Source organism: Protomyctophum parallelum (assembly GCF_964188405.1).
Source record: "Protomyctophum parallelum genome assembly, chromosome: 1".
NCBI lineage: Eukaryota > Metazoa > Chordata > Actinopteri > Myctophiformes > Myctophidae > Protomyctophum > Protomyctophum parallelum.
In genome coordinates, this window is record NC_139697.1 from 68427521 (window position 1) to 68443172 (window position 15652).

At 43.9% G+C, this 15652-nt stretch overlaps 1 protein-coding gene across 1 annotated transcript in view; it reads left to right on the forward strand.

Moving 5' to 3' along the window:
• The window catches only part of igsf9bb (immunoglobulin superfamily, member 9Bb), a 148830-nt gene that overhangs the window by 98572 nt on the left and 34606 nt on the right, over window positions 1–15652 (forward strand). Inside the window, exons 8-13 of the mRNA XM_083764167.1 lie at window positions 1218–1360; window positions 3867–4007; window positions 4608–4724; window positions 7069–7219; window positions 11099–11222; window positions 14922–15097. Coding sequence (XP_083620293.1) covers window positions 1218–1360; window positions 3867–4007; window positions 4608–4724; window positions 7069–7219; window positions 11099–11222; window positions 14922–15097 — 852 coding nt within the window. The remainder of the gene's footprint in view (window positions 1–1217; window positions 1361–3866; window positions 4008–4607; window positions 4725–7068; window positions 7220–11098; window positions 11223–14921; window positions 15098–15652) is intronic.

A 15652-nucleotide genomic window follows, 5' to 3' on the forward strand; every position in this document is an offset into this window, starting at 1 on the left:
AGAGATTTGTGGAGAATTAAGACGGAACGAGACCTCTGAGCTGTGAGCGAACGTTCTGCAACATTGTGTGTCGAGGCAGCTTCTTCTATCAAATGGAATCCGCATTGCGGGTGGATTGAGGAGGCCCTTTCCGGAGTTTCCGCTGCCCTAAACCTGTGTGGGCAAGATAGCAATTTCAAGGAAAGCGCATCAACACGCCCGCGAACACACCTCCACCCGCAAATATGGGAGTCTGCAAAATGTGTAGTGGGTTGCGTGGGTGGGCCGCAAGATTTACGGATAGTGGAAGCTCCTGAATGCGTAATTTCACGGATTGTGGTTAAAGCTGGCGGGTAAAGGCATACGCTAGAGCCCAAAGTCTACATTCATCCATCCATCCATCTTCAACTGCTTATCCGTAGTCGGGTCACGAGGGCAACAGCTCCACCAGAGAGCTCCAGACTTCCCTCTCCAGAGCAACATTAGTGACTTCCTCCTGGGGGATCACATTCCAAGGCCAGTGAGTCGATGTAATCCCTCCATCTGCGCCTTGGTCTGCCCCGGGGTCTCCTCCCATGCAGTGGGACGTGCATCGAGGACCTCCCGATAGGGAGACGCCCGAGAGGCATCCTAACCAGATGACTGAACCACCTAAGCTGGCTCCTTTCCAGGCGAAGGAGCAGCGGGTCTACTCCGAGTCTCTCTCTCTAAGGGAGATGCCAGAGGGGCGGCGGTGGCTCAGGGGTAGAGTGCCTGGATGGTAACCGTAAGGTTGCCAGTTCGAACCCGGGCTCCCCCAGAGTTACTGTCGAAGTGTCCTTGCATTTTGCAGCCCGCAGAGCCGTTGAATGCGGCCCGCGACAAGGTTTGAAAAAAGTGAATTAACACTACCTCTAAGCGACATACGGCACCAGTCTGCTCTGCTACTGTCACCAAACAGGTTATTCGTTCTCCTCCTCCCCCCTCCCTTCCTGAGCGCCTTAATTGTTAAATTAAAAATCTTTAAACCCTTTAAAAATTGTTTTCATCATGATACAGATACGTATGAACTTAATAACGTTCACTACAATGGAATGAACATGCCCTGAAGATGCTCCCATCTGACCACTTAACAGGCTGCTGTGTTCAGTGGTCAGCAGGTGGGTGGGCGGGCGCCGGTAATCACTTTCAAGATGCTCGGGTGGGTTCGTTCACTTTCTGATCCAGAAAGCGTTGTTCTTTCTGCCATTGGCTCATAGACCCTGCCCGCGTGGTGAACATGCCGGCTGTCATCTACGTGGCCATTGGTCTACCCGGCTTCATCCGCTGCCCTGTCGACGCCAACCCTCCTGTAACGCTCGTGAAGTGGAAGAAAGATGGCCTCCCTCTCCGGATAGATAAGGTGAGTGCGACGTGGTTGAGTTTCAACATCCTTAGTCTCCAAATGGTGAAGGTATTATTCAGGTATTATTGGTCTATTTACGCCCCGGCGTCGATGGCGTAGCTGCTGTAGCAGTTGTGATGCTCACCTCTGGAGCATCATGCTTAAAGGTCCTCACTAATAATCATGATAAAATGGCACGATTTTTTCCTACTCAGTCTGTGTCTCATATAGGAGGGCTGTGGGCAGTTTAGAAACCGTCTTCCAGTGACATCATCATTAGGCAGAATTTTTTTTAAACAAGATTTTCTTTACAAAAATGTTTAGATTTTCATTATCGTGAGAACGATGGCTTCCATTTTCGCATTGCAACTTTTCAGGACTAAAAAGCCTGCGGTTTCTATTAGCTTGTATTCCCCATCGATGATGTCACTGGAAGACGGTTTCTAAACTGCCCACAGCCATCCTATGAGACACAGACGGAGTGGAAAAAAATTGCGCTGTTCTTTCATGATTATTAGTGAGGACCTATTTTATGAAGATAGGTTGAAAAGTGGTGAAGTGGTCCTTTAATAATTTATGCTTTGTTGTGTGATGGTCTGTGTATCTGGGTTCCACTATAACATACTTGAATACGGCCCAGGCGGTGGCGTAACCGTCTGGGCACCCGACTGGTAATCCAGTCGCAGTGTGCCGCGGGTTCGACTCCCGAGCCCGACACGGCCTTTACCGCATGTCATCCCCCCATCTCTCTCCCGTTTCCTGTCAGCCTACTGTCTGTCCCTTCAAAAACCAATAAAAGGCGTAAGCCGCAAAAAATATCTTAAAAAAAAACAAAAAACATACTTGAATACTTGAATTTGTACTATTTTATTTTTCCCCTTTGATATTTTTATTACTGCTATACTTGTTTAAGACAAAACTCATTAAGACAAAACTCATTAAAACCACCCACCCATTTTCACTCCAAAAGACAGCAATCCGATTCGTAGTTTGTCAGGTCGTGAAAATGATGAAAGGATGCAACACGCTGTGAGCTTGTAGGTCTTGTAGGTCTGCTATTTTGGGCGTGCGACACCGTTGTGCGACGGAGCATGAATGACGCTCAAGGCAGTGCGAGATGATGTCAAGAGAGCCGGATTAAGCTGCTTTCAGTATCCAGAAGTGTTGTTTCTGTTGTTTCTGTTTCTATTTTAGTTTTAGTCATAATCTCTTGAATAGTTTTTATTTTGTTTTAGTCACATTTTACTCACCTGGAATGTTTTAGTGTTTAGTCTAGTTTTATAGTCGATTTAGTCGACTAAAATGTGTTTTGGCGGGCCTTGAGGCCGTTGTAATGACTGATGAATGAGTTTTTAGCTGTTGATGAAATTGTCAATACATTTAGTCTTAGTTTCGGTCATCATAGCTTAGTTTTCATTTAGTTTTCCATTTGGTTTTCGTCAGTGAAGTAGTCGACAAACATTTTTCGTCTTAGGTTTAGTCGACAAAAACAACACTGGTATCCAGTTCCAGTGCAATTCACAAGTGCAATCCCCTGGATCTTTTTTTTTCACCCCTCTTCTCTCCCTCCCCCCTCCCACATCTATTGTTGCACCACAAAGAATATTTCTTTTCACTTTTAGTATCTCTTTTAAATGTATATAGCTTATTTTTCAACCAGTCAAAAGTTGTTTTAAACGTTAAGAATCTTCCAGAGTGGTTGATGTATGCCGGTGGCCATCGGTCTCTACTGATATTCAGTTCAGACAGTTAAAAGGGGTCATAAATGAAAAAAGAAATTCAGTTGACAACGCCTGTTTTTTCGAAGACTTTTAACGCGTCTTCACTTTTAAGACGCGTTAAAAGTCTTCGAAATGTTCGAAGTGTGTTCATAACGTCGTAACTTTTAAGCGGCAACGCGTCTTGATGTGATCAGGTTTATAGTACTTTGCCTGCCCTGGCTGCACATTGGATATTTTCGGCAAAGAAATTATTTGGTGTTTCAGTCCGACGTAATTTTGTAGTGTTACGTTACGTCCGGGTCCAAGTGGCACCAGCTCCCGTCCGCATCTCATTGTAAATAATCTAAACACGTGAATCTTTTTACAATGACGTTATTTTTCAGAAAGGAAGCCATTGAGGGTTAAAATGGGTCTTAATGCTTCCAAGTGTCCATGACAACAAAAACATTTGCTCTGTAAAATATTTCGGGTGCATATTTAGAATGTGTGCAGGCTTGAGTATGTTGAATCTAGTTTGCATTAATGAGGATTTAGTTGACACAATAAAATAAAATGGCGATAGTATTCCATGTGGGGCAGACGGCCTGTCACAGCCAGATTTGGGAGAGCAGCGCAGCTTTGTTGTTGCGAGGAAAGCGGTAAAATGAGACTTTCGTGGTTGTTTTCGTGTCAGATTTAGTCCGACGGAACGTCACAGTATAACTCTATGGGGACACAAAAGTAGGACCCGGAAGTATCTCAGGAGGGGCGCTCAAGTCACAGCTAAAATACTGAATATCATTATCCCACAACAACCCATGCAGTTCCCTGGATGGAGCCAGATGGACGATGGGAGCATCCGAGTGGCAGAGGTGACAGAGGACTCTCTGGGCACCTACACCTGCATGCCTTACAATGCCTTGGGTTCAATGGGATGGTCCACTCCCGCCCCCCTGGTGCTGAAGGTATGCAATTCTAGCAGTTAAAAAATCAACGCTGTCACTTTTTTGTTTTGTAATCTTTGCAGAATGAACTAAATCTAAATTTAACATTTTACTTATAATTTAACTCTGATGAGAGTGTACAAATGTAACCAAATGGACCCATGTTTGATTATATTTGTACTCTCAGAGTTAAAGGAACGACTGTACAGTAGGGCTTTAAGCAACTAGTCGACTATTCAAATAGCCGACTGGTAAATCCACTATAGTCGACCTTGTTGGTTGACTAGTTTTTGTAGGCCTCAAAATAAGCTAGAGATAAGCTATTTAAGATAAGCTATTTATAATCTGTGTACATTGGTGACTATAATATATAGTCACCAATGTACACAGATTTTAAATGTACAAATATTATTAAAAAAACTACATAATAGGTAATTAAACAACTAGTCGACTAGTAAAAAGTAAAAGCCCTACTATACAGTACTGTAGGTATTTTACAGTGTTAGTGCTGTAAGTTCACTAGCATGCTTCTTGCATGAACGCATGGCTGCTTCAAACCAAGGGGGGGTCATCTAATTGTAGCGGCCCATTTGGGCCGTGGATCTCGCCACGGATATACAGGACCCTCCTAAATTCTCTGTGGTTCCTGGAGGAGAGTACAGGCAGGAGTCTGGGAGAGAGCTGGTCATCCCCTGCGAGGCGGAGGGAGACCCGTTCCCCAACATTACATGGAGGAAGGTAACGAACGAACCCCCTGTTGTTTGGTCTGCCGGACAATTCTTCCAAAATGCATCGAAATCCATAGTCAAGCTAGCCTGACACTCAGTCGGAATTTTCATTTAGTTTCACTTCATTATTCAGACTGAAAGCCCTCCCCACGGCAGCAGTTTATGGGATGGGTGTCGTCAAAGCGGCAGTCTTCGGTGATCGGTTCATACCAACCAATCAGAATAGTAGGAAAGCAGATGACGTTGTTGTCAATCATCATGTGGCTATGGCTAACCCGTTTGCTAACCAAACAAACACAGCCAACGAGTGCTACTAGTATGTACTGTAAACAAAAGTGGTAAAATATGTCGGACGATGTTTATAAAACCTCTCTATTTTTTGATACGGTCGTGAGTTACCGCAGTGGGGGAAGCCATGTTTGTTGTCTGACACTGTTGAGTGACAGGGCTGATGGCCAATCAGCTTAGGCCTACTACTTGGCTACGCTCGGATTTCCGAACGTAGCTGACACCGTCGTCGGGAGAGACTCCAGACCTGAATCGCCAGAACATATTTTATTAATGAGCGTGGCTATAGCGATTCAGGGCTGGAGCCAGGCTATAGTTAACCTACAGTGTAACCGAATAATTATTTTTTTACCCATTTACACCCGAGAACAGATTCTACAAATGTCTTCTAAACCCTGACAGTTTTCTGAAAAACCTACGTTTCCATGTCAGTCGTTCTCAAACATTTTCATGTCAAGTCAAGGACGTCGATGGTGTAGCTACTGTAGCTACTGTAGCTACTGTAGCAGTTGACAGGGACGCGCAGAGAGTGTTAGAGAGGCAGGGGCTGAAATCCCGTAAGAGGGCACTTTTGGACAAAAATAGCAGATCTACAAGCAAGGAATTATATGTAATTATATGCATATGTATATGCAGATAATCTGCTAAGTACGAACATGTTTGTACCTAAAGCTTTACACCCAATATGAAACGGTTTAGCCGAAAATCACCTTTTAACATTGGCCCTGTTGCTATAGGCAATTAACGCCTCCGTCACCCCCAGCACCAGGATTTTTGCACACGGCCCCCATAGACCTCCAGTCAAATTATAGGATCTTCAATGCCTCATATCTCTGAAACTACGAGCGCTGTCCTTGGTGATCGTCGTCCATCCGAGGTTCGGATGTGATTTATGATCTATCGCATCGCTCCCGACATGTTAATGTTTCGAATCAGACTTCTTTTCCTGAGGTTATAGAGCATCGTAGTCCCGCCCCCTTTCATGACGACGCCATGAGGCCCAGGAAATCTAATGCATTTTCCTCATAGACATTTCAAAAAGTATTTATTTAAAGACCGTTTAAGCGTCGTACAAAGCCAACTCGAGTTGTGACAAATCATGACAACAAACACAATATTTTGAAAGAAAGAAGAAAAACAACAAAAAAAGTCGTTTTTTCCTTCTTTTTGTCATGATTTGTCACAACTCGAGTTGGCTTTGTACGACGCTTAAAAGTTTTTTTTTAAAATGTCTAATATGGGAAAAATGCATTGGGAATTATTTCCTAGGCCTGGCGTCGTCATGAAAGGGGGCGGGACTGCGACGCTCTATAGTCAAGCACCAGTTCAGGCAGAGGGATGTCCAAATAAGTCAGAGACACACGAGAGGTAAAATGTAATGGAAACATTTACTGATTCAGCAAGGGAAACGACGGTACGTTCCCATTCCGCTCACCTGGAGCTCAGGTGCCTATAGTATAATATGCATGTTACCAAGACGACATGTTACCAAGACGACATGTTATGACACTGTTACCATGACAATTAACACACAATCACATTCCTGGCGCAGAGCAATTCTTATTTCAATTGTACTATCTTTTTTTATATATTTGTGTTTTCACTGTTTTAATCACATTTCTAATTGTGACTTTACAAGAGATGCAACATGGGGTACAAACTGTACAGTATTTGGGCTCTCTGTCACCATATTGTCACTCAGTAGAACCTACAGTATAGCCATTAATTTTGTTCATTTGAATGAATTTTGAGTGTGTTAGTGTGACAGGCATTTAAGCTAAACTGTATTATTTCACAAACGCATGTACGTACGTGTAGATTAATAACTTATCATGACCTGTCCTCACTGACTGTTTTGCCCTGTTGTTTGTGTCTGTAGTACTGTAACTCTCTCTCTCTCTCTCTCTCTCTCTCTCCCTCTCCCTCTCCCTCTCCCTCTCCCTCTCCCTCTCCCTCTCCCTCTCCCTCTCCCTCTCCCTCTCCCTCTCCCTCTCCCTCTCCCTCTCCCTCTCTCCCTCTCTCTCTCTCTCTCTCTCTCTCTCTCTCTCTCCCTGCCTGGACTGAAGGTAGGGAAACCCAGCAAAAGCAAGCACAATGTCCTGCCCCGAGGCAGCTTACAGTTTAAGTCGCTGACCAAGGAGGATCATGGGGAGTGGGAGTGTGTCGCCACCAACGTTGCCACGAGCATCACTGCCAGCACGCACCTCCTAGTCATAGGTACCACCTCATAGGTACCAAATGGACCCTAACGGGTCCTTTTGGTTCCATTTGTACACTCTCAGAGTTAAATTAACATTGATTTTACAATATAAATTGGGGGTCCCAGAGATAGAAATGCCATTAAATGAGGGGTCCGTAGACTAATGCATGTCAAACTGGGGGTCCTTGAAATGAAACCGGTTGAGAATCACTTCCAGAGCCGTACAAATCTTCTCTTATGGGGGACCCTGGCATATCTTTTCAAATGGGGGGCTAATTAGTGTCAATTTGGGAGTCCTTGACGTGAAAAAGTTTGGGAAACATGCACTGCAGTAGGCTACATGGTAAAATCCTCAGTGTTAAATTAAAACTGAAGGCCCTATTTTGTGGAAACAAGCGAACCAGAGTGAAGCACAACGGCATTGCAGGTGGAGCGTGGGTGACAGATCTTTGGTATTTATCAGGGATTCGGGGCGCAGAACGGCAGGATATACCCGCAGAAAAGTCGCGAGGTGGGTTGGATTAGGCTGAATATAATACAACTCTCCTACCCGGATCAAGTCCGCCAGGAGAAAGGCGCGCTCTACTCAAGGAGAGTCTTGAGGAAATAGTCTCTTATAATATAACTGGGTGCAGATTCTTGAAGATAATACAAAGAAAGGAATATCCGTCTTGAGTGGTTTCTTATGAGCTCGTTTTATTGTTATGCACAGAAGCATCGGTCTGTCTAGCGAAACGGACGCGTGCATACCTATTAAAACAAATTCATAAAAGACGACTCCAGAAAGTGTGGATATGCCTTTCTTTGTCTTGGGCTGAATATACTGTATCAGTAGGTGTGTTGCAGGTGGATTCAACCATGACCCATCAAATTATCGCTTTTCATTACTCTGGAGTGCCGTGATTTTTGTATTTTTCTAGTTGTGTTTATGAAGTACATTAGACCCCTTGGTGTGGTTATGTGTAATGATGTCTTCCCTTTGTATTTAGGGTTTCTTCCTGGAGGCTGAAACCTTGACAGTCAAGCTGTGATATAGTGACATCACAATATCATCCTCTCTCCTAACCCGTCCCCCTTTATCATACAACAACAGCTGTGGGTGCAGCTTCACTAGGCAGACGACATAATGAACTGGTGGGAGTATCCACATAAAAACGACATTTTAACAAATACTGTACACTCTTTTTTTTTTTTAATAAATAAATAAAATACTGTACCTGATGATCATGTTTTAGGGTGGGGGAAAACAATTAAAAAAATAAACTATATGTGGTTGGATGTCCACTAAATGACAGCTGCGCAGACCTAGGCGAACGGACATCTGCTCAGAGGGTCTGCTTTGGGAGCCTGAGCAGAGCAGATGTCCACCAAAGGAGGTTCGCAAAGCTTTCTTTGATGTAAGTGCCGTATTTTTTTTCCACCCTAAAACATGATCATCAGATCTTATTGTTAGCCTATATAAGGAGGTATAATTCTTTCAAAAAAGTGTACAGTATTTTATTTGTTAAAATGTTGTTTTTATATTTGCACGCCCACCAGTTCATTAATTATGCCTGGTTTGCCTGATGGGTGGTGATCCACGTGAATTGCACATAAAAATGTCTAATGAAGTGCTGGCACCTCATAGACACATGAAAAACTGGAAAAATACAAAGATTGTGGCACTCCCTCTTCAAATGGGGTTTGTATACACTACCATGAAGAAAGTCAAAAGGCACTGTAGGCATAGTGGTGATTTGTGTTCAATAGGAGGCAAGAAGGTAACACGATAGATTTTTAAGTGGTGCAACCACTTCTACATCCAGCAATGTCCGTATCCGTCATGAGCACGAGTGGTGTGTGCATGCGTGAAATTGGAACGAGAGACGTATCTGACATGGCTGCCACCTGTTGGACGCAAACGATACAGAGAAGAAATTGGAACGATACAGAGAAGAAATTGGAACGATACAAATTGGAACGATACAGAGAACCAATAGACGGGAGTTGCACCACTTGGTTCACACTGGTGTGATTTTTTTATTTTGCGACAGGTTAAGCCATGAAGCATCATGTTAAACTTGATTGGCAGTTGTGATTACAGTTCTGTAGGGGGAGCTGGCAACAGGTCCAGTCAGTGGTTGTATGACTGCAGGGCAGTGGGGTGTGGACTGTGTGGAGCATGCAGGGCTGGTACGTCTTGGCAAAGAAGCTGTTCCCGCGCGGCAGGTGGCCTCAGTCACACTGAACCAGCTCTGTCTGTCTCCTGGGGGAGAAAGGGTTTCTTAACAGATGGTTTGACTGCAAGCTGGGTGTGTTTGGCTGGCTGGTGGCATTCCTCCCTGTCCCCTTCTTCACCCTGGCATCCTGTAACTCTTTCATAGTCAGGGCAGCTGACACTAGCCAATCATTGGCTCCGAACTCAGACAGCATGTTGGAGCTTGCCCTTGGAATAGCAGGAGGCAGTGGAGACTAGAGCCAGGCAGAGATGAAAGATGACGCGAAGTTGCGATTATATACAGTGCAATACCACCATACATAGGCCTAAATACTAGCTGTTACAAGTAAAAGGCAGGCTTACAGCTAAGTTACTCAGCAGAGTCATAGGGGCCTGTGGCCTGCTAATCATGCACACCAAACTCGGGGGTTTGAGAAGCACTATAGCCTCGGAAACCCAGACGTTTTATTTTATTTCAGAGAAGCATTAACGTATGTGAGCGTTCCTTTTAAAATCTCAGCCTGCACACACTGGTAAAGCTGAAATGGCTCTGCCGTATTTTTATTGCGTCGTCAACGTTTCGATCAATCAGCTCTTCAATCGGGACATGTGTGTCCTGATGAAGACATGATTGATCGAAGGCATTACCGGTGTACAGAGTGCAGACTCTTTATTTTCTGTTGTGATACTTCTGCTTGTCTTGCACCTATAGCTGGGTCACGGATGTGCGTGCACTATGCTTTCCTCACAGTTTTTGGCAGCAAATTTCTATTTTAGTTTAGTCATAGTCTTTGGAATAAAACTTAATTTCGTTTTAGTCATATTTTAGTCACTTGGAATGTTTTTTTTCTTTTTTTCTTAAGATATTTTTTTGTGGCTTACGCCTTTTATTGTTTTTTTTGAAGGGACAGACAGTAGGCTGACAGGAAGCGGGAGAGAGATGGGGGAAGACATGCAGTAAAGGCCGTGTCGGGCTCGGGAGTCGAACCCGCGGCACACTGCGACTGGATTACCAGTCGGGTGCCCAGGTTACGGCACCGCCTGGGCCCCTGGAATGTTTTAGTGTTAGTCTACTTTTAGTCGACTAAATATCATAAGATTTTAGTGGACTAAATCTACAGTTGATTTAGTCGACTATTAATGTATTTTGTCGGGCCTTGATGCCGTCATATAATGACAGATTTTTACACTTGCTGAAAATAGTCTATCTACAAGCTTGTAGATCGGCTATTTTCAGCATGAAACCAAGTGTAAAATGACTTGTGTTTTATTTATACTGGATCACTTGTCCACTATTCTAGTTTCACTTGTCTAGTTTTTATTTGTTGACGAAATTGTCAATACTTAGTTTTAGTCGTCATACTGTAGCTTAGTTTTCATTTAGTATTTATTCAGTTTTCGCCAGTGCATGACAAACGGTAGTCGACGGACATTTTTCGCCATAGTATCTGTCGACGAAAATAACACTGCTTCCTCATGCGTTCCTCTAAAAATGCATTTTTAATAGCTTGGTTTTCATTTAGTTTTTATTCAGTTTTCATTTAGTTTTTATTCAGTTTTCGCCAGTGAAAAAAAGGATAAGTCGACGGACATTTTTCGTCATAGCATCGGTCGACGAAAACAACACTGCTTCCTCATGCGTTCCTCTAAAGAATACCTTTCTCGTTGGTGTCCCCCCCCCCCCCCCCCTCATCATCAGGCACAAGCCCCCACGCCCCAGCCAGTGTCCACGTGGTGCCATCGTCCTCCTGGGCCAACGTGTCCTGGGAGGCAGGCTACGACGGAGGCTTCCAGCAGACGTTCTCAGTCTGGTACGGACATGTGTGAGTCATCCCAGCATGCTTTGCTTCCTGCTTTTTTTACCTCTTTCTTATACTTTCCGTTATCTACAACGACGACGACGACGACGACGACGACAACAAAACGACAAAAACAAAAATGCTCCCCTCTCCCTCCTCTTGATTGTGTTTAGAATGGTTTGCGATGAGACCTTTTTGGTGTGAGTTTTCATACACAGTGTCCTGTCTGACCATTCTGGACACGACCCAGAGCTCTGTTGCCCTAAAGCTGCTAACTGCTGCTGCCCCTATCTGTGTCGCTGCTGCTTGGCTGGGGAACACCTGGCTTGTAAACGTTTGATTGTTTAAACCCAACTAATGGTTCAATTATTTAAGTGAAATTTCGTATAATGTTGGCGTTTTAGAAATAATTAACATATATCTGGTGGAAGATTACAGTGAAGGCCAATGTTATATACGTACTGTACATGGCAGTAGGTGGCTATAATGCAGAAATGTAGTAAATATCGTATCTTTCAAAGTAAACGCTACAGTATCCTGGGTATATGACAATACACTCAACTACATGAAGGAACATGTTGGTAAAAAAATTTCCTTGCTATTATAGGCTACTGTAAAAGTTGTGTGAGTGATTAAATCCATGAGGTCTGCAGGTGAAAGGCCCATGTTGCTTCTTGGCTAATGTGTGTGTGACTGTGGAGCAACTGCTTTTTAAGACCCATATAAATCTGCTGCTATACAAGCCCAGGGCTGTACTATCACAGAACAACATGGATGCTGGTGTATTTTGACAACGTGCATCTCAATGATCTAATGAGTGAGCCAAATGGGATCCAGTTACATGTGTTATATTATTCATTATCAACTCCCCAATCAATGGTGCATACAATATAGTACGGTAGGTGCTATATTTGAGTACACGTCACCACCTGTTGCACAGCATCAGCCTCAGTGTGTTATGTTATGTCACATCTAATCAGAATGTCTTAAATAATTGGCAAATTATGCCAAAGGTCTGTGGCAATGCTGTCAACCCCTGTGTGTGTGTGTGTGTGTGTGTGTGTGTGTGTGTGTGTGTGTGTGTGTGTGTGTGTGTGTGTGTGTGTGTGTGTGTGTGTGTGTGTGTGTGTGTGTGTGTGTGTGTGTGTGTGTGTGTGTGTGTGTGTGTGTGTGTGTGTGTGTGTGTGTGTGTGTGCGCGTATGCGCGAAAATGGACCAGACATCACGCAGGAAAGACAGATTCACACAATGCCACTAAGCAGTCCAGACAACACCTCTGACCTGTGCACGTTCTAATCCGAATGCAGAGTTGGCTCTGTGATTCTTACGTGACACGGTGACACCAGGACAGCCTGGCCTGTTGACTTATCAATAGGCACACGGTCATTTGAGTGTTCAATAGGCACACGGTCATTTGAGTGTTCAATAGGCACACGGTCATTTGAGTGTTCAATAGGCACACGGTTATTTGAGTGTTCAATAGGAATATGGTCATAATTGGGCATGTAAAGGGCCTTTCAAACGGGAAGCGAGGAACGCACACAGTGTTGCCTGGATCAACGAGAGGTCTGCTACAGGGCGCGACAACGCAAGCGTAAAAAAAAGAGGCTAAACAGAATCCAGGTCTGGTGAGTCGCGGGGCGTGTGCACGAAACGAGCACGCGTGCAACAACAAATTCACGGGAACCGCGCTCACGTAAATACGCTTGCGTCGTCGCACCGCGACTGCTCCCCGTGCAGTGCTCCGCGCAAAAACGCAGGTCTCGTTGAAAATGAACTATATGCGCGTTATATATCGCTTCACGTTTGAAAGGCCCTTAATTGCGTTTTTCGTTGCCGGTGGATTTCCCCCCACCCCCCCTATCTGTGCAGTCGGATGCACTGCCCCCAACCATCAATGATTATCTACTGTAGTCTGGCTATGTATTACAGTACCACGTGAGTATAGCATGTGACGTAAAACCTGTTAGGAAAATACATTCAGTCAGAGACACTTGTGTGTCAAAGACGTTAAAACCATTTATTGCAACAAATGGTTATACAGTTTATACTGTACTTGGTGGAAAGGCTCTGCTCCTGGCGAGTGCTTCCCCAATGAATCTGAGCAGCATGTGAGTGATTCAGCAGAGAGCACTACTATTTACCCCCGTGCATGATGAACATATAATATACTGTTTAGTGTATAAAACCGTAGCATAAGCCACACAACTCAGACATGCTGTGCAAAGGTAATAGCAGGAGGAGGAGGTTGCGGAGGTGGAGGGAGTCTACAGAGGGCGGTATGACAACTCGACTGGCATGAAAAAAAAAAAACACCAGAGTAGAAGTGAGAGCATTCACTTGGTTGGGACCGCCCTATTTTGAATGTGATTGTTGAATCGCCATTGCTTTTATTAGCTGTAAAGGTGTGAATGAAACGCTGGTACAGTTAGTCAGATGATGTGCCGCGCTTGCCTTTTCCGTGCTCTGCCTGAACTAACATTGCTTCTTTTATGGCGAGTTTAAAAAAAACGATGATTCAGTCATGTGTGCATTAAAACTGGTTGACATCATTGATTTGCATCACTCACCTGGTAATACAATTTATTTTTTAATTGGCCAAGGTTGGCTGGTCTGCTAGTATTGCAGCAACATGATAAAGCATTCTCACGGCACTCAAACTCAAAAGGACACATCATGTTAATGAATACCATCACCAGATAACAGATCTCTGTACTATTGTGCTATCGGGTATAGTTGAATAACATTTCCTTTTAAATAAAATATATATATGTGTGTGCATACAGGTTTATGCTTGCTTTAGAGATCTGTTGGACAAATACGGCATGGCCAATCCTCAGCAAATTGCACGGCTGAGCGCAGCATGGGCTTACTACCATCAAATGTGTCTGTATAATAAACTGTTAAAATGGTATGCCAGGTATGGTATGTTACTGATACTGTATGTTTATATGAACTCTGGGACAGCTGATGTTGCAGGAACTATAGCAGAGATGAGAGATGCATCAGGATAGTTAAGATAAAGTGACTTTGAATATGTACGGTATGTAAAATGTAAAGTATGGGAGAAACTATCCAGAATATTTAAAGTTTAAAGTCCCTGGGGTGAAATTGATTTTACGTCACCGTGGTTCTCAAAGTGGGTTCCAATGGACCCTTATACATTATAGGGCTATATCTTTCGCCACACCTTGTCCCTTATCCCTAAACTTACAGTATTTGCTATTTCTTTACTATTTAAAAAAAACTTTTAAAATAGTTCAAATGGCTGACCTACAAGCTCACAACGTGTAGATGTAGATCAGCTAGTTGATCTATTTTAAAATGATTTTAAAAATAGTAAAAAATGGCAAATAAGTTTAGGGATAAGGGAGAAGGGTGACGCAAGATGGAGCCCGTACAGGTCTGTAACTCTGTACAAATGGGTCCATTTGTTTACTCTCAGAGTTAAAAAAAACAAATAAAAAAGGGAACTACTTGAATCGTGTGGAAGAACAACATTCACCCCAAAGTCAAGGCCATCTTGTTATCAACAGTACAGTATGTGCATCATTTCCCTCCCTCTGCCATCTCTTTTTTGCCATCTCTCTCTCTCTCTCTCTCTCTCTCTCTCTCTCTCTCTCTCTCTCTCTCTCTCTCTCTCTGTCTCTCTGCCCTCCACACGCCCCTGTCTTGTGCTCCTCCACCCATCTCTTCTTGGGTGCCGATCGCTACCCCCTGCAGGCTGAAGAGGGAGAGGTTAGGTCCACATGACTGGCTCTCCGTACCTGTGCCCGGAGGCCAAGGCTGGCTGGTGGTGCCCGGCCTGGAGCCAGAGACGGCGTACCAGTTCAGCGTGCTGGCCCAGAACAAGCTTGGCACGGGCGCCTTCAGCGAGGTTGTCACTGTGAACACATTAGGTGGGTAGACGCGGCAGCGGCGGCGGTGCTCGGGTAGAATGTGCTGATCCAACAGTTAAATGGCCTTGGCAGACGTGCAGCTGCAGAGGCCAGAGAGGTGGTTATTTTTTTAAATGACTGCTAGCTGTAGCTTGATATTAGAAAACAATACTTTTTCCCTTTGAACCACAGGCATGTTCTTCCCAGCTAAGCTAGGGAACGACCTGACATCTTTGGACATTTTACTGTATTGTTAGCAGATTAACAAAGGATACCTCCTCCTGCCTTCCTATTACTGACATAATTTCCTCTCTCTTCTCTCTACAGTGCAAAACTAAAATTATTATACTGCACAGGGCCAATAAGGTTGTGAAGTCAGTGTAAGTGTTAGCTAAAGGCACAATGTGGGTTAAAAAAAAATATATTTTTTTTTTATTAGTTTCAGTGCATTTAACAACTCATTGTGTAGCGCATATAAAGAACATCACATGTGACATGTGTTTTCCCAAGACATGATATTCAATCTCTCTGTCAGATAGAGAGATCCTGGACTGTTTCCCTGTTTTAATATCTTGT